The sequence below is a fragment of the Cyrtonyx montezumae genome, unplaced genomic scaffold (genome assembly GCF_038088225.1).
Source record: "Cyrtonyx montezumae isolate F1298 unplaced genomic scaffold, pur_monq_1.0 scaffold_8, whole genome shotgun sequence".
Lineage (NCBI taxonomy): Eukaryota > Metazoa > Chordata > Aves > Galliformes > Odontophoridae > Cyrtonyx > Cyrtonyx montezumae.
The window spans coordinates 31,841,832-31,868,458 of NW_027072089.1; the positions used below are offsets into that span (position 1 = coordinate 31,841,832).

The following is a 26,627-nucleotide window of genomic DNA, read 5'->3' on the forward strand; positions in this document are numbered from 1 at the left end:
ATAGTTTAATGGTTCAGCACAAGAAATATTTCAGCTTTATCTCCATACATCACATCTCCACTGGTACTGAAAAGTATTTGAACTCCTGAAATGAAAATTAAAAAAAAAATAAAGAACAGAAAAAAAAACCCACAATTTTTTCAGTTAAAAAAGTTCTTAACAAGTATTTTCACAGTCACCTAAGAAGTTTTGACATTTAGAATTAATTGATTTCAAAAACACAGGATGAATACATCCTGGTCACCAGGTGGACTAAGCCTGAATACTATGTTTTGCATGCTGCTGAAACCTCAGAGCTGAGTTGAGTTTTGAAGATCTTTTCATACAGTATAAATCAATGACTCCTAGCTGAATGCAATTGTAAACAGTCTTTGACTCCTTTAAGTTCAGGGTCACTAAAGCTGATCAGAAAGACAGTCACTGGAAAAGAATAAACCCTATGTCCTGAATTAGGAATTTGTAAGACGATTGATCAGCAAGAGTGACTCCAAATAGAGCAATTTACCCTGATAGAGCTCTATATCAGCTATCTGGATACAACAGCCTTTTTGACTTAAAGACATTACTTGTTCGAACATTTCTTTATTGTCTCTATAATTACTTACATCTCTTTCCTCTGTACTTTCCTTCAGCAGTCCTTATTGTCTGTAGGACAACAAAATTTGTAACTGCTTTTGAAAAATGTGAGTTTATCATAATATGATGGATATAGTTTACCATTCAACAATAGAAAGCACATGAACAGCAAAACAGTGCTTATTAATCTAGCAGACAAAATCATATATATATATATATTATCATGATGTGAATTCAGGAGTTAAATTCTATTGGTTATTGATAGATAAAGGATACCTGCTTCTATAACTTGGAAAAAATGTCCAGGCAAGGTTTTGTGAACATCTGTTCTTTCCTTTGATAGTTTTTATGTTTTAAGAACTGTGAGGTTAATTTGTATGAAAGAAACAAGCCCATGGCTCTGCAAGTCACCATGCCCAACCATAAAAATTATCCCAAATGAGAGCTTAGAAAGATTCCAGAGGACTTTGAACTGTCATTCATAAATTGATTTTCAAAAATTACCTGTAGAGGTTGAAAACGGTACTGAGTTTAGTTGCAAATCTTGAAGAAAGAACAAAGCTCAAGGGTGAAGTTCGACCATCTTTTTCAGAAGTTGCTTCAAAAAGACCACTGTATTTGGTCACCCATGTAACACATAAAGCCCAAATGTCCAAAATTCAGGCAGAAGTATTCCAAGTGACCTTGAATGCCAACATTCATTTACTTGGAAACAATCAGTACCAGTCAGTTTGTCTACAAAACAAACTGCTGTGTGCTGATTGCACTATCTGCTTGAGAACTGCACAAAATAACTGCTTAGTGAAGACACTGCTCCAATTCCTTAAAGCTGAGAAGAAAGCATCATACTTCCTACCAAAACTGGATTAATATTTAACTATCCTAGTTTATTCATGTTAAACGACACCCTCCCTTTTTATGTTTGCATTCAATTTAATGGCTCTACTCAAAGAGTAAGATATTCAGAAGCATGAGTTGAGCAATGCTTTTGTAAGCCCTTTGACCTTCCCTTTGGCTGTGAGAAACTACTTTTTTCATAATTTCTATAAATTCAATAACTTCTATAATTCAGTGCTATGTAACAGTCACATTCATTACTAAAAATGCTCATCTCACACATAACGATTTAATGGTTTTGACTCTTATGACTAAAAGCCAGAATGTTACCAATTTCATTCAGCTCTTAAGTGATAATAAAATACCAGAATAATATCTCAAATATATAGAGATCGACTTTCCACCTGATGCAGAAAACAAAAATGAGAACAGAAATCCAAGCAAATTACAGAGTTTTTAAATATGAATCCTGTGGCATTAATTACATTTCATCACACAAAACCTTCTGTCCACTGAAAATGTAGGCCACCTGGAATGCTTAATGTCCAATTTTCAGACTCCTTCAGGATAAAAGTTCAAGGTTCAAAGATATGTAATTGTTTCCTCCTATCCATAAAGGAGAAAATCTGTGTGTGAACTCATTTGTGTTCTGGTGGATTGTATAGTAGAATGATAGAATTATAGAATTATAGAATCATAGAATTATAGAATCATAGAATCACAGAATGGTCTGGGTTGAAAAGGACCTCAAAGATCATCTAGTTTCAACCCCCTTGCTGTGGGCAGGGTCACCAATCACCAGACCAGGCCTCCCAGAGTCACATCCAGCCTTGCCTGGAATGTCACCAGGGATGGGGCACCCACCACCGCTGGGCAACCTGTTCCAGTGTGTCACCACCCTCTGAGTGAAAAACTTCCTCCTAACATCTAACCTAAACATTCTCTGTCTTAGTTTTAAAACCATTCCCATCTGGAGCATTTAAAGAATATTTAAAATAGGTGTATGATGGAACCCACAAGCCCCTAAATGTTTCTCCGTCTGACAGTCAGAAGTGCCCAATCAGAAAGTTGCGTCTCTTTGCATGTGCAGATCCTTTCAAATGGTCTCCGAAGAGGCTGTCAAGTATGGCAGGGCTTGCCCTTGAACTTGTACATCAGGGAATGCACTCATAAATAATAGATTCAAGTGTTAATTAAAAAATTTTGCCACTGTCCCCAGTCATGCAGAAAATGCATTGTCTGTGACCAAGAAAATCCATCCTTTGCAACAAAGACAATGGATAATATTATCATCTGTCCTGGCTGCTCCAAGGTTCCTGCTACCCTACAACTATTTGGCACTATTGGAATACATGTGGGATGAATAGTCATAACAGGGAAATATCTTAATCTATCCTCAGGTCTGTAGGAGTGCACACTTTTACTGAAATAATAGATAACCATTTCTGAAATAAATACTGTGGTAGAGCTGTGAGCAGATGTTTTAGTCTTTTGTGCCGAATACTAAGTGCCAGGCTGTTTCTCTGCCTACCAGTACAGCTTGATGCTGGTGGCGACAATCTCTTGCTTTTTAACCAAATAATTAATCTTTTTCATTAACCAATTCTGAGTGGAATATCAAATTAGGTCTGAGATAGAATTTTCAGTTTTCTTGAAAATAATGCATTTGTTGGAATAGCAAAAAGAAAAACAGTACAGCAGTCTGAAATCTTAGCCAAGATGACTGATCTACTTACTGCTTTGTTTTACTTTGTTTCCAGATTGCAAAAATTTGGGTTGACTGGGCAGCATGAAATTTTCTCCTGTGCTTAATTAGACAGAAATAGCTGTTGGTTGTGTTTTTTAGGGAAAAAAAAAAAAACCTAATCTGGCATATTTTAAGCTCTTTATGCAGACTAATTACTTTGCTCTGAATTAAATTATCGCATTCACAAAGCTGAATGAGGTTTGGAAAGGGGCACTGTTATTTTCCTGGGAGTCAGTCAGCTTTCTAAGGGTTAAGCAAGCAGTGCTTGCCTCTGTGGCAGGAGAAGCAGGGCTGCTGTTTGGCCTTGTTAGCACAGAATCTGTCAAAAAGGCAAAATGTACTGAGCCTTATCTCACAGGGTAAATTTGCTACATCACGCTGCACGCGTCTCCGTTTCTCTCCCTCCATTCCTAAACCAAAGCAAATCCTGTCTGTCAGTGACAACTTCGGGCTCTAACAGATTCTAATTTTCGGTGCTAAATTTAAGCAGTGAACCTGTTAAAATGTGCCAGCTTCCCCACATACCTACGCAGCCCCATTCACACACAAACAAGATGCCTGTCTGCACAGTGTGTACTTAGTGCGTGAAGCCTTACGTAATGGCGGCACTGCCCTCCTTGGGAGCCACAGGGCTGCAGGCAGCAGGCCACATCTTTCCTGTGCACACCACATGTACCCTGGTTCGGTCACCAACACTATTATAACCATGTCAGACTCAAAGATCTTCTCCTGGGATTGCTTCAGGGTGTTTCTGTGGCATACCACATAGAAGCTCCAAGCTTGGTTCATACCATTTTGTGTGCTGGACAGAGACAATGGGTAGGGTTTTGCTGTCACGAATGCCTGCCCCACTGTGGGCCACTGTGAGGTGTTATGTCCTCAAGCCCCAACCCTAGCTGCATCCCAGAAAGCCTTTGTTATCCCATGGGTTATGGCAAAGGCCACGTATCACTCTCTAGAATGACTGAAGAGGTGACTGAGCTGGTCCTGTCAGCTCCAGAAGACCCCTGAAAAACCTACAGACCACCAGGATTTGAGGACTGCTTCAGACTATGAGCAACCATTCTATATTCTATCCACTGGGATGTGTAAATTTTCAGAATAGTAAGTTTAGACAAAAATAAAATAAAATTCATCCACATTTGGAAGATTTTTTACTAAAAGTATTGAGCTGGTTTTAACAAGGTAGAACTAACACGAAGTTGCTATCATCCTGAAGGCTGGTTAGGATGTCAGCGGATCCAGTCCACTTCCTGTCAAATGTACACCTTCCAGCATTGTGAACAGGAATGGGAACATTCAGGAGATGTCTCAGCAGAGACCTTACTGCAAACACTGTCGGAGATATGAGCTACCCTTCAGAGCTGATGCTGATGAATGCAGGGAGCTCTTCTATAAATCTCCCCTCTTGAGTGGAGAGTAGGAGCATCATGTTTCCACAGCTGTCAGGATGGAATTTTTCAAAAAAAGGTGTTAAAATCTGCCTCTGAATTTTAACAGAGCAAGGAAAGTCCCCATTCATTTCACACTTCTCTGCACTTCATCAGAAAGGAAGGGCTCCTTGGGTGGTGCGCCTGGCTGCTCTTGCACTGACACCCGGCCCATCAGAAATAGCCAGTATTGAAAACTGGCAGAATTACTGTCTTGTTTTTCTTTGGCTTCTGTGAGAGTCCTAAACAATCCATCACTGCCAAAGCCTGACTACGCACAAGAATAACTATCCCGTTTTAGGCATCTGTCAAAGGGCACACAAAAAGCTACTTTCTTAAAAATTTCTTTTTGGATTCTATGATTTCCATTTCACTGAAAACTTAAGTCTGCACGTACAGAAAAACAAATCTTGAAAGGCAAGTTATCCAAAAACATACTAAGTACGGTACATATCTTCCTACTCCAATTTTGAATGTGCAGAATAAAGGCAGACTGATTGGAGCATGTTTTTCCATTTTCATTCAGTATCAGGTAGACAAATAATAAAGGGAAGAACAGAAGTCTAACATGGATTAGGAAAAAAAGTACAAATTAAACAGCAAGACTCTAGGCTCCAAGAGCAGCAGAGGTTGTCTAAATGAGTATAAAAATGCATTTTTATTTTAGACCAGGAATAAAAACACTGAAGAACTGATACTTGAGAAAGATGAAAGGAAACCGACAACAGTGGGTAATTAGAGGACTGCTGGGTCAGATGCCTTACTGTGAGAGCAAATGGCTCTCTGTGACTAAACAAACCATTGAGAGAAGAAAAATTAGACAAAAGAAACAACAACAAAAAAAAAAAAAAAAAAAAAAAACATTAAAGACTAATCAGTTTAGCTTGAATGACTCTCTGTGAGAAACATAAAAATATCTTCATCCTGAAGAAATGTAAGCAAATGGATACTGCTGAGTATTTCTAAAGTAACAAGCACAGAAGATTGAAAGGACACTGAAATCTAGAAAATCACTTCTGCATTCATCTGATGGTGTCAGAGCCCTCAGTCAAGCTTCTCTTAAGTAAAAAACTTGCCATTGGAGTACATTAATGTGGATAATATTAATATTCAGGAATTGTCTGACATCATTAATTTTTAATGTTTATGGATATTTAGCAAAGAGGTGAAGGTACACAGTAATGTCTTCCCTGTCAATCCCAGGATTTCTCACTCTGCACATCTGTCCCTTACTTTCCCCCTTCTAGCTGTACGTGTATAAAACCTAGCACAGCAGAAATGGATGCATATCTCATTTGTGAAGAAACAGAGCAGCAGGTTACTTACAGAGGCAACAGAAGTAATCTGAATTACATTTGGGATGTATTTCAACAAGGGAATGCGAATAAGTGTAAAAAGCACCACATACCCACTGCAAGACACTGGAGACCAAAACTTAAGAGAGTTAGGATTAGCTTCCCTTATAGAAAACATAACTTGACATAAAATTCATCAAAACATTGACCTCACTGCATGGTAGAAGTGCATTTCTTCTCCACTTTTCATTAGAAATCCATTATGATCATTTTTCTCTATTCCTCTGCATTGCAATGCACTTTCCTAAGTACACAGCTATTCAAGAATAGATTGATACCATAGCTGAAAAGGATAAAGTTGCAGCACCACCAATATACAGCACAAAGTTAAAGACATGCAATAAATTCCAAGCAAAAAAGATCACTGGAACCCAGAAGATGAGACTTACATCAGAATGTTTCCAAGGCAAACTTTCCTAGGCTTCACTAAATCTTGACGTGTATCTACTTAAACCACACTTTATGCAGAAATCCATTAGACTATAGAAGCAAAAGCTGCCATGAAAGGGAAAACTATTGGATACATATCAGTTTACTTGACATTCAGAGTGGGAAATTATTTTACCACATCAAGAGCCAGTTTATTTCCCTAGTACACATATTTTAAGAAAGGAACAATAAATAACTGCCATAACATTCTGCAAAATTCTTTGTCATACAAAAGAGTATCACTCATGAAGGCTCACACACATCAATTGTAAATATATTCATGCTTTGCCTTAGGTGTTCCCTGACAATTATATAGGCTGCCATGAAAAGGACCAAAACCTTAACAGCCCATTCACTATTATTCAGCATTTTGACAACGGGCAATAATCCTCCTGCCAAAAGCACACTTGAGATTTCTGAGATACCCCACGAAAGCCTCCCATTCTTTTGTGGCTGGATGAAACAGGCAGCCCTTGTGCCTGCTCCTGTGGGATGATAATGCTAATAAAGGATGCTGGAGGTGTTAGTTACAGGCTTACTGCTGTTGCTATGTTCTGTTTTTCCCGAATTTGTCCCCTGGGGTGATAGGACTCAAGTTTCACCTGGCTGGGAAGACAAATTCTCAGTCCTCTTGCTCTGCAGGTGGGATTTAACTCACCTGACTTCAGTTATATGAAAGCTATTCATCTAAACTAAACTGACTTGTTGCCTTCTATGATTGGTAGGGAAAAGTAAAGGGTGTAGGCATCTTCAGCTCAGTACTATTGCTCCTGTTTAAGGTCCTCATTAGATGCTACTCTTTTCACACAGCAAGAACCCAGATGACAGCTGAGGCTAGGTGAGATTTCATAAATATTAAAATTAGTTGAGACAAATTCCACCTTTAATGAGACTTAATCTTAATTTTCCAGTAAATCCAGCTCTGGGTGAATTCAGATACCTGATATTCTTCTCCTTCAGGGTTACCCATGGCTTGTGGGACATCTAAGGAACAAACTGCTTTCTTAAATGTATTGCAGCTGTAAAAAACTGTCATAAAGAAACTCATGCACATGTACTTGGCAAACTGTCTACATACATTTCTGACTTTTAACTTCAACTGTAATTCAAGCAGAGCTAATTTCTTCAGCTGCCACAAGTGAAGGCTGGTGCTGTGGACCATGAAAGTATCTTCCCTTCTGTCCCTCTTCCTCAGGTTTCCCTTATCCTGCCAGTAATTTTGGTCACTCTATATGCAGATTTCCTGTCCCTGCAGACTGCTGGAACCAGAATTGTAAAAGCGAATAATTTTGGCATTCCCTATTAATATCAGTTAGCTCTATGAATTATCTAGCTTGATGCAGACTTTTTTTATTCTGGACAGATTTTTTTTACAAGTTTGATAAATGCCACTATGCAACACACAGACAATACCAAAGATACACAACATGCCAGTACATAAATAATCAAGCAAAGTAGAGTTTTCAAAATCCATCACAAGGCAGTTCCAAATCTGTCACTGAAAGCAGCAGATTCCAGGGCTGGCGAGGCCCTGCGGATTTTACCCAGTGGCTGGCTGCCAGCTGCCTGCTGAATCCATGAGAGATACCCCTTTAAGCACTCTCCTCTGTTAATTTTATCTTTTCCCTACCCCTAGCAGGCATTACATGATATTTAAAGGCTACTGAGTTTTAAATGATCTCTCAACTTACAGTGAGAAAGATCCCTTATATTTATAAGGAGTGAAAATGATCAGTAATCAAGACTAGTAAACAACTGATTTAAGTCAGCCATAGCCTGTTCAGCCTGCCTCTGCAGAATCCAATCTTGTTCTTCTAAAAGCCAATACCTTCATTAGAAATAAAGCGCTCTTGGAGCTTACTGTGAGCAAGAAAAACAAAAGGCAGCCATCATTTCAAAGTAGAACATTTATTAGAGTTGTATGAGTGAGCTGAACGCTTTTTAGTAAATGATATACTAAAAATAACCTCAAAATTAGGCATTACATACAGAAATGGTGACTATAGATTCCTGCTTTCTATGTTTTTTTAAAAACAGATTAACGCTTCCTATATTATTGCAGTAACATTTAGGTTTGCAAATCTACTTGAAATCTTTAATATTTTATTTCACACATTGATCACATTTGCCAAATGTGCACATATACACAAATCCTGGTCACAAGACACTGCTGTTGCCTGTCTGATTTTTACATCAGAGCACAGTCAGTTTCCATACAGAGCTCACACCAATTTCAAATGGCACAGCCTCATTCTTATACAGTACACTGTGAATTTAAAGTCAATTTGGATTTTAATCTTCTACCTTTGCTCCAGCACTATGATGAAAAGAAATGAAACCATGAAATTAAATGTCCACAAACTTGGGGAAAATTCTGATGGGATCATGCATTTTGTGATAGAATGTCTTAAATTACCATTTTAAAATTATGCACAATTGTCTGCCCTGCTTTACCTATTTCTTTGTGGACTAGTACACCTTAAGGTTAAGGAAGCTATCTTGTAGGTTGCTCAAAAAAAAGGCAAAAATTCCAGTTCCCTGTGCTGAGTGTTTTGGCTTCTGAGTAGAGCAGAGAATCTACATTTGGTCTGATCTCATCCATCACAGTTCTGAAAACATATACCATATTGTTGCCCTGTTACATGTGTCCATGCCATTTGTGTGCAGCAATATCCCATGTATTATTTCTGTTCTAGCATGGTGAGCAAAGAAAAAGCAACATGCCAAAAGCAATGAATATAATCCAGGAAAAGTTAAGAAGCACATACAAATAGACCAATTACAGCTCCACTGCCATAACATGCTATTGAATTCATGTAAGCAAGCTTTTATTACAAAATGTATCTAGTCTCAGTGCTAGCTAAGGAAGCAAGTTTGGTCTAAGCTCATATAAAACACCATCAACATTATCATCAGTATTGACCATAACCCACAAAATCAATTATATGAACTCTGCACATAAGCCTCCTCTTTCCACTCAAGGATGGCAGCACTGGCAAGCGCCACTTACTTCAAGTAACACTTATCAGGATTGCAGAACGGCAGCAGTCACAAAAACAGCAACAGTTCTAGGGATATAGAGAAAACAGGTTGTGAACAATTATTCATTGGTTGTCATACAAATGATGAAAAATTAGACTTTTACCAGCCCAACAGCATTTGTTCTGTTTGACCTTCTCAGCTGTGAGTAATTATAAATACCACCTTCACAGCCCCATCAACAGCACAGGGACATTTCCTCATAACTGCCATCTTTACTACTGCAGGAAGAGAACCAATGCCATAAAGCTTTTAGCAAGAAGCAGCACACAATAAGCACATTCAGATACAAAAGTAAACACTCCATGCATGCCTGGATGTGACCCCGGGCAGCATAGACACTGAATGTCATGAGGAACCATCCATCCTATGTGCTGACAACCAGTTTGTCCAGTTTTCAACGATTTGGTCTCACGTCACCTCAGACACTTGGCCTCATTTTAAAATGTATTGTATAGATATTTGAGTGATTACACATCTAGCAAATATTTAGCAAATTAACTAGAGTCCCAGAATGATTTACTACAACTGTGCTTCTTTAATATCATTCTTCTAGGCAAGAGAAGACATTAACTCCCAGTCAGTTTTAACTTTCCATTTATTCATATTCAAAATCTTCCATAGAATTCTAGGGGTTGGAAGAGATTTCAAGAGACCACCAATGTTAATACAGAGTTTTGTATGTTCAAGTTTTAGGGCATTACTACTTGTCCTATTGCTACACAACACCAAGAAAAGCCTGGCCTCATCCATTTGCTTCCCATCTCCCTTAAGATATTTATAAACATTTATCAAATCTCATTCTTCTTTTCCCCAGGCTGAACAGGCCCAAGTTACTCAGCCTTTCCCCATATGGGAGATGCTCCAGGCCTTTAACCACCCAAAGGCCTGGATCTCCACTGGACTCCTTCTACGTGATCCCCATCTTTTTTTGAACTGGACACAGTATCTAAATGTGGCCTCGCCAGGGCAGAATAGAGCGGGAGGATAACCTCCCTTTACCACCTGGACCTTGTGTGCCTGTCCATGTTCCAAATATCAGAATGAAGTCCCCAGTGAGAACCAGTGTCAGGGATCGTAAGGCTATTTCCAGCTGTTTGTAGAAGGCCTCATTCATTTCCTCCTCTTGATCAGGTGGCCTGTAATACACACCCAGAACAATGTCACTTATGTTAGCCCACTCCTTTATTCTTACCCACAAGCCCTGCACTTGTTCATTGTTCCCCCCAAAATGGAGCTCAATAATACATCCTAATTGCTCTCTTGCATAAAGAGCAACTCCACTACCTTGCTGCACCAGCTTGTCATTCCTAAAGACTCAGCTATTCATGATAGAAATCCAGTCACGTGAGCTGTCCCACCATGTGTCTGTGATAGCAATGAGATCATGGCCCTATGATTGCATACAGATCTCTACTTCTTCCTGTTTATTTCCCATGCTGCATGCACTGGTATACAGGCACTTTCAGAAAGCCAAGGGGGCAGGATGAAAGGATGGATGAAATAGAAGGATGAAAGAAGTTTTAAGTCAGGCTATGGGCAATGTTATCTTCTTTGAGGAGTCCTCACATGATCCAATTGGACAACTGAGAGGCTTTTCTCCACAGTTTACTAATAGGGAGCATTACCAGGCCCCTCTCTGTCACAGGGAACTCCATCCACTTTCCCCATCGAATCTACTTCAAAACTCTGATAATCCAGCCAGCTTGCTCCCCAGAACACTTTTGCTCTGCCTGGTCAGTCTCATTCCACCTGATGTCCACACATCTGGTGTCTCATAGGCAAGCCCAATATCATAGTACCCAAAACCTTGATCCAACACCATTCCTTCGGCCAGTAATTTACCTGATCTATATTCCTCCTTTCCAAGACAGAGGAGAATACTACTTGCACTCCTGATCCCAATAGCATCTTTCCAAGGTATGCAAAGTCCTTTTAATATTCTGTAGTTTCCACATTGCAGCCTCCTGTGAAGCCCTGTCATGAAGCCCACAGCTTGTATTGCATTTCTGACAGGAAATAACCCACTGCAGCTGCTGGAGGAAATGATCAGGCAGATTCAAAGATCACTTCGTGGCAGTTAGAAGTTGTTATTGCTCCAGTCACATTGTTTGTCACCTTAATTCACGTGACTTTTATGATCTGTCTAAGCCTTTCTACACGGATATTAAAATGCTTGGGAGCCATCCTTATCATTCCTTTGACTTACCATACTCGCAGATTTAAGGGAGATTTTCTGCAGCTGATTTTCATTCAATTTTTCTCTCTTCTTTTTCATTTTCAGTTCTTCTTATTATCAGCTTATTGAAAGAGATCTGCATCAACCTTTGAAAATGCACAAGTTCTAAAGCGATACATTGAATTCACCTTAGATCAAGGGGAAGAGAGTCTTTCAGCACATAAAAATGAGGTTAAAGCTAATGCTGCATGCTTCCAATAGCCAGGCTATTCAACGCCTAATTTGTAAGACAACTCAGCATGCATTAAACTGGTCATGTCACATCAGTTACAAAGACATGCAGGAGTCTGAAGCTAGGATTGAAGGGTAGGAGAGTCATCATTTTCAGTGAATTTGTTACTTTTCTCATTTGTCACAAGTCAAAATATTCCAATTTCTAACTCAAAACTGGAGATTAAAAATTTGGCATGACCATACACTATAGTAGTCCATGCTAATTCAGGTGTTTGGGAACATAATTAACCAGATTCATATCCACAAAGTAACCTAGGAGAGCTGTAACAGCAGGGCTACCACTTTCCAAGAAAGAAGGCAATCATGCTGTGGCTCCCTTCATTTAATAGTTTCTCCTTAATATCCAGTAGTACTTCCTTAGCAACTGTGCCTGCTGGAGATTGCTAGATGAAACAATAAGAAAGTAGCAAAATCATCTTGTTATCTTTTCAATATATTCTCCACATTTTCTTTTGCAGTTCAAGGCTCTCTGGACATTGTCAGAACTTTGTATTCCCATTGTTCACATACAAAAATAGTTGTCATTACCAAGGGGTCACTACAGTGGCTCTATTTTGCCCTGGTGAAGTCCCATCTGGAGCACTGTGTCCAGCCCTAGGGGCCCCAGCACAAGAAATATGTGGAGCTGTTTGAGAGGGTGAAGAGGAGGGCTATGAATATCACCAGAGAGCTGGAGCACCTCTCCCATGAAGACAGGCTGAGGGAGCTGGGCTTGTTCAGTCTGGAGAGGGCTGTGGGGAGACCTTCCAGTACTTAAAGGGAGCTTACAAGCAGGAGGAATAATCAACTTTTTACACGGGTAGATAGTGATGGGACAAAGGGGAACCATTTTAAACTGAAAGAGGGGAGGTTTAGATTAGATGTCAGAGGGAAATTTTTCACTGACAGGGTGGTAAGGTGCTGGAACGGGTTGCTCAAAGAAATGGTGGATGCTGCATCCTGAGAGGTGTTTAAGGCCAGATTGCATGGGGCCCTGAGCAACCTGATCCAGTGCATGATTTAGTGGGTGGCAACCCTGCCCACAGCAAGGGGTTGAAACTAGGTGATCTCTGAGGTCCATTCCAAACTAAGCCATTCTATGATTCTGTGATCATATCCTCACATACAACAATAAATATATACCATACCCACAGAAATACATTACCGATACATCCATAATCATGTCCTTAAGTTTGAAAAAGTACTGAAGAAACTGGAAAGAAAACACACATAGGCATTTAAAAATATTTTTATTTCCTTCTGTCTTTGAAATGGTTAGTGCTGTTCCTTCTTGACACACAACGTTAGAGAATGGCTTGCTGAGGTGCCATGGAGGCAGGGAACTGAATTATTCATCTGATAGTAGGAGCAAAACGCTGAAGAAAGAAGTTGTTGAAAACTCCTATAGATAGTCTAGAAAAAAAATGTATTTCTGTTGAAAAAGTACTAGCAAAAATGGATCACACTTCAGCGAATGCAGCACTACAAGCTTCCCAGCACATTAATGCAAACCATAGCCTGGAACATTTGATATCTTCTGCAGTTTCCAGCCACAATCTGCAGTCACAAGAGGTGCTTCTTTTATTCCTTCACTGCTATCTGACATTTTTCCCGCAGCTGTCACAAGTTGAAAAATATCATGTTTTACTAGGAGTATGTACCCTCACATAACTATAGCATTGAGAACGTATTTCAATATAACAAAAGTCAGTGCCTTTTCGCTTTCAGGAAGAGATTTGTCAACCTGCAAGAACCTCCTGAAAATGATGGATGTTTATTTCATTATGTGTCACTGCAGGGTTGCCCCACGCTCCTGTACAAATGGTTTAAAGCAACCTAGGAGTTACTTATTGATTAATATTCCCTGCACTAACAAACATTTGCCATTTGTTCTCTCACAGCTGCAGTGATATGCTGCAGCCTGTTTTAACCTGTTAGAATATTCACCTTACGAGCAAATTATGAATTCTTAGCTCCAGCTCCTCGATTTAGATATGAATAAAAAATACTAAAACAAAACAAAACTACTCTCTTAAAATTGTCCAAGCACATTTACAGTGACTATCTCTTACAGTTTAGTGGACAAATCAGGATCCTTTGCATAATGAATACACTAGGTACTCTGAACTACATTCACTTATTTTTACAAGAGTATCAGGCCTAGGACTCCATTAAGGGAAAGAAATAAATGTTTCCTTTGTATCTCAGTGCTAGACAATCAAGCACCATAGACCATGCATTTAGTAAGAGACTTGAAAGCTTATTCACCCAGATACTTGCAGAACATCCATAGCTTCTCACAGAACAGAAGTTCTATGTTTCTACGTGCCAGACCCATCTGGACCCTGATCCATCACACACTGATTATCTGCATCTGGTAGATGAAAGCAGAATGGGAGCAAACACAAATTACTGTGCTCATCTGAGGAAGGTGCCAGCAATGAGCCACTGTGATTAAAGGAGCACTTCTACACTCCTCCTAGCTACTGACCAATCGACCCAATAAGCAAGGTCTCATGTACAGCAGAGCTGAGCCATCTGTTTTACAGTTCAAACACTGAAGACATTTCATATATAAAGCAGCAGTTTAAACAACGCTTTATGCTGGCATTGCTACCCAAAAAGCAAGTCAGCCCTCTTCCTCTTCTTGTCCCCGTCTTGGTGTTACCCCCTCCCTTGAGCCTCTGAGAGGTTGCTTGATGAAGCAGAGTATGGAATATATCTGGATTAAAAATGCTCTGTTTCTTGTCTGGTTAGTTTCAACCTAATTAAATTCTGAACATAATTCAGTATATAATTCAGGACATGACAGTGCAAATGCTTGTGCTGATCAAGAAAGCAAGAAACATACAGGTAGGAGCAGGGAGAACAATTACATCTTTTAGCAGGAGTTCTGTCTTATCTGGCTTAAAGCAAATACAGCCGCACTTTTCATGTGCTGTTTCAAAGCTTATCATGATGATTTAACAACACAGTGCCACCATGAGCAGTAGACCAGCCCCCTCATCATCCCTGACCACACTTACCCCCTCTCTTCGTTGTGTAAGGGTTACTGAATGTGTGTGTAAGACTGAACACTTCACTGATCCCATTTAAAACTGCATTATCTTGTGCGGCTGATTTCCAGCTGGAGCAATGAGTTGAACTGACTCACTGCAGAGCTGCACGAGTGCATCAGCACAAGAAGGGGTGAAAGGGCTCCCTTTGGGAGGCTGTAACATTCACAGATCAGCTTGTTCCAAGCATGAAACTGCACTTTTAGTACCATTTTTCAATGCCAGTCTGAAGCAAAGGCTTAAATCCTGGCTTTTCAGCATTTTCAAGCAAGCACTACATTGGGGTTGCTGCACATAAAGTTATCAGAAGCAGTTGCTACAAGCTCCACATCAAACAAAAGATTCTCTGCAGTTTGTAACTAAACAAATATTTAATCCTGAAAATATTTTAAATACACGAAACATTATAAATAGCTTTTTCAATACTCCAAATAGCTTCTGAATAAAAAAGTAATAATTTCTTTGTATGTTGCTCTAATACTTTTTCTCTTGTGCTGTTGTGTGTTTAAACACACAGGCTCCAACAAAGCAATGATGGTGCTGTGCTGCAGCACATGCTCACAAACATGCCTCTTGTAAGGTAATAAAATGAAAATGTAAAAGCAGTACTTCATACACGTTGCCCACAAACTTAGCAGCTTGAGAAGCAAAGACAAGTATTGCTCATTTTTTAGTATCTTCAAGACTTCACCAGCCAACAACCTGGGATCTGCAGCTATAATGATTCCAGCCACTGGGCCAGCCACTGACTGATGCAAATTTCAAGCAAAGCAGAAATCTGCATGCTGAAAGCAAAAACAGACATTTGTGAAACCATCACATCTAACAACCATTATGCAAGGCACCTGTGACTGTAAGATACCATCTTTAGTTTAGTTAGGATCCCATGTAAGACAGAAATATTTTAAACGTTCACGCTTTCTTTCCTATGAGTTTTCTTATTTTCATTTCAACAGAGCTAAACACTTAGATTTTTAAAGTAATCAGCAAAATATAGTTTTTTATGGTCCGTAGTCTCCAGCACTAAAAAAAAATTGACCTTGTAATGCTTTCTCAAAAGTCCATTAAATTCTTTAAATCTGATCAAACATTATTTTGATACATGGCTTCCCTGGTAAATAAAGCCACCATTACTTATTACTTTATCTAAAGCACTCAGGGACCCTGTGCACAAGCTGACAACTGTTCCTATCATGACCCTAAATGAGGGCATTGGACTGTCTTCTTATCGCCAATGCTTATATCATTATTCCCCTGTGATTTCCACCATTATTGGCTCAGCTCTTGGAGGGAAAGTGCTTGTCAACCTGCTCAACAGATGATTTACAGTAAGACCTTTATGTACAATTTCAGGAGCAGCCTTTTGATTACGTACTGGCTCTACATTGTTGTGGGGTTTAGGCAGGGGTTACCTTGTGACTAGCACATAGATGCAGGATATCAGCTGTGTCAAGCTGTAAGTTGAGTGAACTGAACAGCCATTGTTTGAACTTGAGGGCAGAAACTGAAGATTCAAACCACATTAAGAAAGCACAAGAAGTTCAATCTGTTCATATTACAGCAGGAAAGAAATACATAGAACAGTGTCATTTGGACAGGCCTTTACTTCTGTTAGTCTGATGTTCCAAGCACCCAAGTAAAACACTGATGCTGAACTGAAATACCCACATAAAATCATCCTGTGTACAAGATAAGAAAGTAGACATTAATATGAACAGAACAGAAAACCACAGTCCTCAATGCCCTCTTTAGATACAGATAGCCATTGTCTTCATGATAGTCTAATTGCAAGTCTATTGCTGCCAAATGGACCGTGAAAATCAATAGCAAACTCCATTTGCTAAATAACATTTGCAAGCTTTGACTTTGCTATAGAAATGTGGACTCAGGTGGTTTGCGTAAAAACTAACAGCAAGTCTGTGAAAATTCTTACTCTCGACATGTGTTCACTAGCTATCAGTTTTGAGACACTGAGGTCATTTTGACATACAAAATTATGAATAAAATGGAGAGTTGACAAACATTTTCCCCTACATAAATAATTGTAATTTCTACAACGCTTAGTAGCTGTGCTGCTGAAGACACAGTCTTCTCTGTAGACCAACACAGCCCGAAAACTGCCAATAAATACCACTGTGCATTTGTTGCAAGGATCAATGCGCTTGGTGGTGTAATTTTTAACCATCTCACAGAGCTGTTGTAAAGCTAAGATGTATGTTCACGTAGTCAGGCAGAAGTTAGCTGCGGGGCTCCTTCCAGAGAGCACCTAGTGCTCCTAGGCTCAAGATAGCATCCCCAGCCCCTGCCATCTCCAAAAGGCAGATCTGGGGATCCCGTCCTTCATTTCCAGATCGATTCTAAGTACTGCTTTTTTATTTAAGGTTAAAAAAAGAATACTAAATAAAGACCTAACTATTGTCAGTGCCATATTCTACTTTTAAATACTAGTTTTACTAGAAATTTTAACAGAAACAATTGTTTTATCATAAATAATTCTAAATTTTGCACTTAGGAGTGCAAACTCGATGCTGTTAGTCAGAATCAGCTGGCACCAAACTAAGGGGGAGGACATTATCCCTTCACTACTGTAAGAGGGGAAAAAGCCAAAATGCAAACAAACAAAAATAATTTTACAAACGTTTGTAATAGCTTAGGCACGAAGATATAGAAGACACCGCGCTCGAAAGGCACAGCGCAAAGGCACCCAAGAAGCACGCAGCGAGGACAAGGGCGAGACGCCTCGTGCGCGGGAGCCCTGTCACAGCCGCTCTTCCATGAAGGACGGCCCTGGTGGGGGGTTCTCCTCAGCGGGGCGGGGACCGCTGCTCCGCCGGGGCAGGTGGCACTTCCCGGCGAGCCTTCGTCCCTCCCCGCGCCGGTGGCCCGGAAGGGAAGCGCTGCCCCTCCTCCTCCTCCTCAGCCGGCTCCCAGGTGGTAGCGGCCATCTCCGCCCGTTCCTCTCTGCCTCCTCCGGCTCCTCTCCACCTGTAGCGCGCCCGCGGGGCGGGCAGAAGCGGAGCGTCCCCCCCTCCCCCCCGCGACACCCGCCTGCCCCCGGGGCCGGGGCAGCGCCGTCGCTTCCTCCCGCTCGGCAGCCGTGTGGCCGCGGCCCTGACGTCGCTTCCTTCCAACATGGCGAGGGCAGGTTGTTGCTGCAGCCGTTGCCGCCGCCGCTGCCGTCGCTGCTGATGGAGGCGGGCGCGGGCCGGGGGCGGCGCGGGGATTGAGCGCGCAGCGCGACGGGGCGGGGGTGACGGAGCGGGCGGCGAGGAGCAGGCTTCGTTCTCCCTCCGCCGCGGGGGTTGGCCGCTGCCCGGGCCCAGCCGAGCCTCCCTCCCCACCGAGCGGGCGTCGGGACGCCGCGGCCCTCCCCGCGGGGAGCCCATCCTCGGCCCCTCTCGGCCCTCCGCCGGCGGGAGCGGCCGGCGCTCCGTTCCCCCTGCCCTCCCCGGCCCTGCCCTCCTCCGGCTCGATCGCGCTCATGTATGAAGGGAAGAAGACGAAAAACATGTTCTTGACCCGGGCCCTGGAGAAGATTCTGGCTGACAAGGAGGTGAAGAAGGCGCATCACTCCCAGCTGCGCAAAGCCTGCGAGGTGGCCCTCGGTGAGCCGCGGCACGGCGCGGGCGGGGCCGGGACCCCTGCCTCCAAAGCCCGGCGCTGCGGGGAGCGGGGCCGGTGGGGCTTGGGGGTAGGGAAGGCTGAGGGGAGAAGGCGCGGGGCTCGGGAGGGAGCTGCTTCGTTGCGCTGCGCGTTTGGCTCGGGGTGGGAGGCCGAGGCCTGGCCGCGTCACTGCCCGGCTGTCAGCGGGGCTGAGCGCTGCGTTGCGCCCTTCTCCTCCTCCCGCTCGCAGGATGAATAGGCAGAGACGGGCGCTGAACTGGAAGCACACAGGGAGAGAGCGGGTGACACCGGCGTGTGGTGGCGAGCGATAGACAATGACACAGGGCCGCGGCCGGGCCTGCGGGGAGGAGGTGTGCGAGGAGAGCTTAACCGCGTCCCAGCCGGGGGAGAGGCGGCTGTCGGGAAGGGGTCGGCGTGCCGCAGCGCGGTGCTTGTGTGGGGTCTGCGCTGTGACAGCACCCGACGGAAGCGTGATGGAAACGCTGGTGCAAAGCACACGCGCACCCAGCGACCGGAAACCTGATAGGGGAATTTGGGCCGGTGGTGAGTGCAGGTGGGGTTCGAAGCTTCCTGGCAGAGGGAAAAAATCAGCAAATAATAAAAAAAAAAAAGCATATTTACTGTAACACTTCTGGAGAGGTGCCTGCTTCATTGAAATAACGCGTAAATGGGTTATATCCCTCCCATTCGTTTTTAATGGCTTCTGGGTTTGGGGATTATTATTTCATGAATTCTTGATTTTGTGCTGTGGAAAGGTCTGATCAAATAGACTTGCTTGAAGATACTGAAACTTGCTCGCTTTAAAAAATGAAGTATAAGTAATTGCAGGCTCTCTGTTCTTTTCGTTTTTCTTTTAAAGTATTTTTTATTTAAAAAAGAAAAATGCTTTTGTTGTTTGCTTTCTGGCTTTGTCTGACAAATGCAGGGGGGAGAAATGGCAGTAGTTCAGCCATTTATTTCTTGATAATTCAGGTAGATTGGAAAGAGTTCTTACATCACTCATTCATCACCATAATTTTTTAATAATAATCTTGCAGATTTGACAGATCCCTTTGGCTTTTCCGTTGACCTTATACTGCGTGATCAAGTTAGAGATAAAGCAGAATAATATTCTGTTGTTAAGCTGAGTTTGTGTTCAGCCTGTATGTCATCTATAGAATCACATGCTGGTGTTAACCTTGAGTTTCTGCTGTACTTTGTTTTTTCAGCAGGGAGATCTGCCTTAAATGTAACCAGATCCCTCCCAAGCGCAGTCCATTGTTAAGCACCTGACAAAGCAAAGCCTCTGGGTTGTGTAGCCTGCCTCTTGTGCACTGATCTGTGCAAGGAGACCCCCAGCACACGTCTCCTCATTGATTGCCGTGCTGCAGCCTCAGTGAAACCTTGTCATGTTGATCTGATTGCCCCAATTGGGCCTTAAATAAGGGAAGTGGTATGATGTGCGATTATAAAGGACAGCAAAGCAGAGGCAGAAGAAATGCAAGATTGTGTATATTAGCTAATGTGCATGGAAAGGCATCATCGACTTGAGAGATGTCAGAAATGATGTTAATTACCATACAGACATATCAGGAAGTCAGATTATGGCACAGTGAGGTACAGTTGGTGATTTGTTTGTGAACATACTCTGTCTTTTTTTGTGTGTTGTGGAGACCTAATTCCAAACCGGCAATATGTAACTCCCAAATGGTAGTGCTCACATATAACAGTGAAAAGCTTCTCAGAGAAAATGTAAATATCCTCCCTATTGTACATGTAGTCTGGATAGGTTTAAGGCTGGGCTGTGTTGCTTGTAGCAGAAATGGAAGTAGAATGCATGAGTTTCACTTTTCCTCTGAGGAACTAGATGCCCTGAGAAGTACTCTCTGGTGAGACACTTCCTGGTCACCTTAAGCAAGGAGTAAATGTTTTTTATTCCTGTGTAATGTTTTGATTATAGAGACCAGTCAGATGAATTATAAAAATTCAATAAAAAAGTACTTCAGAGTTAAGGTGGATTTAGAGTTAACTGTGAGAAAGTCAAACTTTGAATTTTCTTGATTTTTTTTGCTTTCCAAAATGCTCCTCGAATAAAAGGTAGCTCTTAAAAATCATGGCAGTAATTGCACATTCTCAAGCCAACGTCATGTTTTGCAGTCAGCATTCAGTTGATTGGTCTTCCCTGAAACTAAACTCTTCCATTATTAGGATTTTTTTTCCAGCTGTGTGAGTGTAGTAGTAAGACGTTGTTTATTATTTCAAATATGATAACTATTATCAGTTGTTACTAATCCAGAGGTGTTTGTTGTTTTTTTCTTCTTTTAATGCTGGATATTTTGACATGGTGACACAGGGAGGAAATTAAGCCTGGTAACTCTCATCCTGTGCCTTTCTATTCACCAGGTTTTGTCTGGGCTAATACAGAATAATCAGCTCTAGGTTTTGTGTATTTTTTCGTGTAAGTTTGTTCTTTCTGAAAAACATTCTCTCTATGTGAGTAATATTAGATTTCTTTCTCTAGTCACCTAATGAAGTACAAGTAATTAGGAACTTTGTGTTGTGTTTTTGCATAGCAGCTTACTTTCAAGCTATATAAGTGAGTTTCTTTAAAATTGTCCATTTGCACAGCATCAGGCAGCTAGCTGATGGGATTAGGTTGAGAGGTCCCTGCACAAGGGCTGTGCTTCTGTTTCTATGTTACAGTCTAGGAGAGTTTACAGTAAACATACTGCATTGTGTGCAGTCCATAAAAGGTCATGGGGAAAAAAATCCCTTCTCAGTTGGATATAAAAATTTTAATAGAAGGAACAAAAGTTGTCAGTGTGTTGTGTCAGAATCCAGACTGTGGGTTTGTCTGCTTCGAAGGGCAGCTAATAGCAGGACCAAGCTGAGAAAACAGAAATTCCCTGCGTGTATAAAGAGCTGTTGTTCATACGCAAACTGAGACCCGGGCAGTTCTCTTCAAATCTCCAAACTGAAAACAGTTACTTACGTGTAACATTTTATATTCATGTGCACTTTAGAGAGAAGTGTGCATGCACTGCTTGGAATTCTGAAAGTGTTAACTGACAAGAGCTGAAATGCAGCTTTAAAAGGTTCTTCAAATGCTTCCTGGATTGCAGTCTTTCAGGCAAACATCTTGCTGTTGCAGGATGCAGGTTCTTTGTGCAGTGTGGAGGTAAATCCTCTGTTCAGTTTGTGCTGCCATTACAGGCATTTGTGGGAGCTAAGTAAGTGTTGAATCTTAGTTTTTTTTCTGAAGACCAGTAATGGTTGGAATAGAAATAGGGGTGGGAAGATTGACCTGCACAGAATTCTAAATGGCTTGGGGCTGCCTCACCAGCATCATTTTTGTCTTTTTCTTTTTTGCACTTCCTGCTGTCATTTTCTCATGTCTTGTGCATGTATACATAACCTAATATGCAAGGTTAGCAGTCCATACTGATAGGCTCTACATGTTGCAAATGCTGTGTGCATTGGAAGACTTTCCTGAGCTTGTATGAACAGTTCAGAATGCCTTTTGAAGACGGTTGCTGTGTTCCAGATTGAATTTGGCTGGAGGAGTGTTGGATGAGCAAAATTTCTGTTCGTGGTTGGGATAATGCTCTTTTCGATAGACTGCTTTTCATCATTTATCAAAAACAGTTGTCCATTTTAGAAGCAAACCCAGAATTTTCAGCAATCTTTTCGATGGAGATTGACATGGTATTGTACCATTGTCTGTTGTTTGCATGTGCTATAGGCATTTATTTTCACAGTATACAAGTCACCATTGTCCATGCAGAGTTTATTTTCTGGTTGCAATTGTTCTTCTGAAACACACTGGAGAGTAAACAAGAGGGATGAATAGAGATTTTTTGCTATTGCAAATCATGATATATTAAAAATATATAAAAATCCTCCCTTCTTGCTTGCTGTGCTTGGGTTTTAGCAGGTTTCTCTATGTGATGGAGTTCTCGCATACTTTTGCAAAGATTTCAAATGTAGCTTGGTAGCAGTAGGGTTTGGTTGTCCCTGTGAGCTGCTTTTCAGGCTTCCTTTTGCATTTGAGGTGTAAAGTGCTGTTTGTCTGATTTATGGGGCTAATTTAAGTGAAGCAGTGTATAGTGGGAATTGTGAATATAATCAGTTGTTGGCTGTGCAGAATGGCAGTGCTGACAAGCTTTAATCTCCCTTGAGAAAGGGAATGGTTGGCAGGGTGCACATAAAAATATTTTTGTAGAAAACAAGGTAGATTGTATTTGAGTCAGAAAACTGTTAGTGGGACATGAGTATCAAATAATTGCTTTTTGTCTTAGAAAAAATACAGGTGTTTTTTCAAGTAGAGCTCTTCATTTCATTCTGAAATACATTGTGATTGAAAACCTTTTGATATTTTGAAAGTTCTAATATTGATTTTTGATCTATTTTAAAATCTTGATCTTGGAAGACTAATACATCTTTGTAACACAAGACAGCTTTTAAAATGTATTTGTTCTGCTTACTTTAGAGCAGCAATTGGAATGTTAAAGCTTAGAAAGAGAAATTGTCATTATGTCAACAACATGTGTGTCTCGTTTCTACAATTGGATGTCTGTCCTGTTTTGTAGTTTCTTTCCTAGTTGATCTGTTTGCATATCCTTTTACGGTGTGTTATTCCGGTCACGGTCAACACATTTTCTCTCTTCCTTTGGTTTTCATCCATATTTCTTTCCCATCTCTAGTTAACCATTGTTGCATTTATTCGTTTTTTCTTCAGCATGACAGCAGCATCTGTTCCTGTGGGTCTTTGTCATACAGAATTGAATGTACATTCGATGTCAATGGATGAAGCTATTTTTTTTTTTTCAAGACCTATTCTGAAGGCTTTCATTGAGGAATGAGGGTTGGACTAGCATTTTATAGCTACATTGTTAAATGCATCACATTGTTTATCTGTAGTGGAAGATTGTCACATGGGTGACATCAGCCACATTCTTTTTGGCTTCCTTTCTTGTTTTCGCGGACCCCCCTGAATGTCATGAAGGGCTCACGAAGGCCAAGGTGCAGAAGTCTTGTCTTTTTAGGGGGCAACCTGTCTGTCCACTGGTGTTGATTATTTTTAAGTCTCCGTTGCTTTAAAGTTAACAGAGGCTGCCAGGAGCCTGGGAAGCTAGAGCAGTGAGATTGTGCATGGCACTCATGCAGGTCCAGGAAGGGCAGCCATAAATGTGTGATTGACTTTAAAATAGGGGAAGAATCTTTCACGTTTCCAGTATTAAGCCGTGGATTTCGTCTGTGTATTTTGTTCTGGGAAAGACTGCTGAGCATCAGAGTGACATGTGACAAGACATTCATCTAGGAAGGACAGAGGAGTATTGTTACTGAAGTGATGGGAAGCACAACTGCAGGTGGAGAGGTGGAAAGAGAGAGGTGTCAAGGAAACAGAATTGAGGAAGAAGCTTTAATCTGTTAGAGGAGACAGAACTGCACCGCACATGTCTGCAAGTGCAAAATACATGGTCTGACTGTGCTAGTCAGGCAGGTGTGCACCATAAAGTGCTCTGTGCATAGCTGACAGCTGCTACCATGCCCTTTCCTTGAGCAAATAGTAGGAGAAACTAGGCTATTTTTAGGCAAACCAAGCCTCAATGTAAAGTACATCCAGAAACACTCTGAACAACCAGTGAACACAGAAAACACTTCCATAGGGTTTTATAGGAAGAGGATACTGTACAAGGACACTTGAACAAATGGTAGGTAGCTGGTGTGCTTAGTTTCTATGAAAAAGACCTAGTGCCCGAACTTAAACCTCACTGATACCAACAAACAGAAACCCTGGCATATGTGCTTTATGGATGTCGTAATGAATGCAGGAGCGTGTCAGATAGAAATAACTGTTTTGAGGACAAGGTGGATGATATTTCTTATGTTGTACTTCCCATTTTGAGTGTAAATGTGAAGGAGCTTTCTAAAATTAGGCCTGTCAATTCTCTAGATTTTGAAATACCTGGAAGAACTCCCTTATTGATTTCCAGTAAGTCTTAGGACACTGAGAAAATTCCAAAGGACTGGAAGAAATCTACTATTATGCCAACTCTGTTAAAAGAATGAATAGGGTGACCTCGGTAATTAGTGTCATAATGGCCAAATGTTGGTGCCAGCAAAGTAGAGGAGTATCTGACACACAGTGAGAATGAAAATGTCAATTGGCAAGAATTTCAGGATGGTTTAACATCTGCCCCCACCTCATCCCCTCCCCCCCAGAAAGCACCCTCTACCAATGTAGGTTTTGGTGACTCCTGTATTGTTCAGTTCTTTATGCTATTGGAAGTAACAACTGCCAAACTGATACTTAAATATATGTGTTTGTATATAAATATTGACTTGTTTGTTAGTTTGTTTATGCTGTTCTCCCACTTTCATGTTACTTCTTTTCTGTAAGCTTCTAGGTACCCCTTTTGGTGCTGAGGATTTTGCTTGTGTTTCGTTTTGGGCTTCTGGGTTTGGTTTTCTTTATACTGCTGCTTTTGTTGTTGTTGTTTACGTTTGAAGTTTTACATTCTTTGTAGTCAGTGCAGGCATATTAGTAGATAATGAGATTTTGGTTGGAAACAACAGATCATAAAGGAAATCTTGAGAAACATGGGCTCATAGCAAGATGCTATAGTTGAGTAGCTTCTAATCCTGCATAGGAAATGTGAGGGTTTTGCTAACTCTGTACCTGAAACAGCTTTTAGACTAATGTTGTTACTGGATTTTGGATGGATTTTATTATCTGAGACATGCTTGAAAAAGCATATGAAAAAAAAACACAAAAGCTTGGATTCCTAGGTCTGTTGTTTCTGTTTAGACGTGGATAGGAGAACAGCAGGCTGGTTTTATTAGTATCACATTTGTGTTTTGGTTTATTCTCTCAAAAATGTGTTTTAATTCAAGGAAAAGTTGTTTCAGAGATGGTTTGCTTCTGGCTCTACTTTTCAGGTGTTTATAAAATGTCCCACAAGGTGCTTCCTGTTTAAAAAAAAAAAAAAGATTTTTGGAAATTAATAAAGAATTGGCATTTGATTTCATGGGCATTTAAGTTTTTAAACACTGTACCAAGAAACGTGTATTTCTTGTGTTGCAGTAGTGCTGTTTAAGAAAAAACTGTAAAGCAGATACACACTTTACCAAAGCAATGGCCAGTAGCCCCTGTCTAATTAGATAATTTCATGTGGCCTCTTGTTTCATTTGCCCAGATTCATATTTCTGCAAGTATACTGTTCTTGTGTTATTTAATTTTTCAGCTAAACAGAGCTCATTCTAATTGCATTATATAAATAGGGCTTTTTTTGTTTGTTTGTTTGTTTGTTTTTGTTATATTTGCCTTACATATTGCATTTGTGTCTCCTGTTGTAGCTTTTGATTGTGGAATTACATACACACCTAAACAACTCAATCTCACCAAAACCGAGAGATTCTCCTGCTAGGACACCTTTGGCTATAATTGCTGTGAGCTTTTCTTTTCCCTTCAGTTGACAAATTCTGTATGGAATGCATTATTTTTATTACCCCCAACTTGTCTTGTACTCTGTGCATTGTGTATGTTACCTGTTAAGAGATTACATGGTTGCTGATGTTAGGTTACTTAGTTGGGTAATGTTCAAATATCTGTAGTCTACTGCTCCTCAATCTTTTTTTTTTTTCATTTTGTGTATTTCTTGGATCAAGAAAAACACCCAGGTGTTCTTAAGAGAATTGAATATGCTATATATTTTAATTTAAATATATATTTTTTTGGTCCCTGTTTTGCTTCTGTTCTCGAACCTAGAGGGAGATGAGTACAAAAAATGTTTTACTGATCATACAAACACTGCATTCATTGCCCTTAGCACTTTTATGTTTTTGACAATTTTAGCAGTTTTTGGAATGTTATTCCTTCATTTCACATACCAACAAAAGTATGACTAGGTGTATAAGTAGTTAATGTGTAGAGATTTTGAGTGACATTGGGCACAGAGATATTCCAGTGCTTTATGCTTTCATTTGATGTGAATGTGGGAATGCTAAGTGTCAGTTTTCACAGGAATTTAGTTGCCAGGAATGTCTGAATGACCAGCATGCTTCTGTGTTGCAGTGCTGCTTTGCAGTGAGGGGGCTACT

General features: G+C 40.9%; 1 protein-coding gene across 1 annotated transcript in view; it reads left to right on the top strand.

Moving 5' to 3' along the window:
- The first annotated feature begins 17,820 nt into the window (after positions 1-17,820).
- ARFGEF1 (ADP ribosylation factor guanine nucleotide exchange factor 1) overlaps positions 17,821-26,627 on the top strand; it is an 85,104-nt gene continuing 76,297 nt past the window's right edge. Inside the window, exon 1 of the mRNA XM_065751899.1 lies at positions 17,821-18,526. Coding sequence (XP_065607971.1) covers positions 18,403-18,526 — 124 coding nt within the window. The 5' untranslated portion in view covers positions 17,821-18,402. The remainder of the gene's footprint in view (positions 18,527-26,627) is intronic.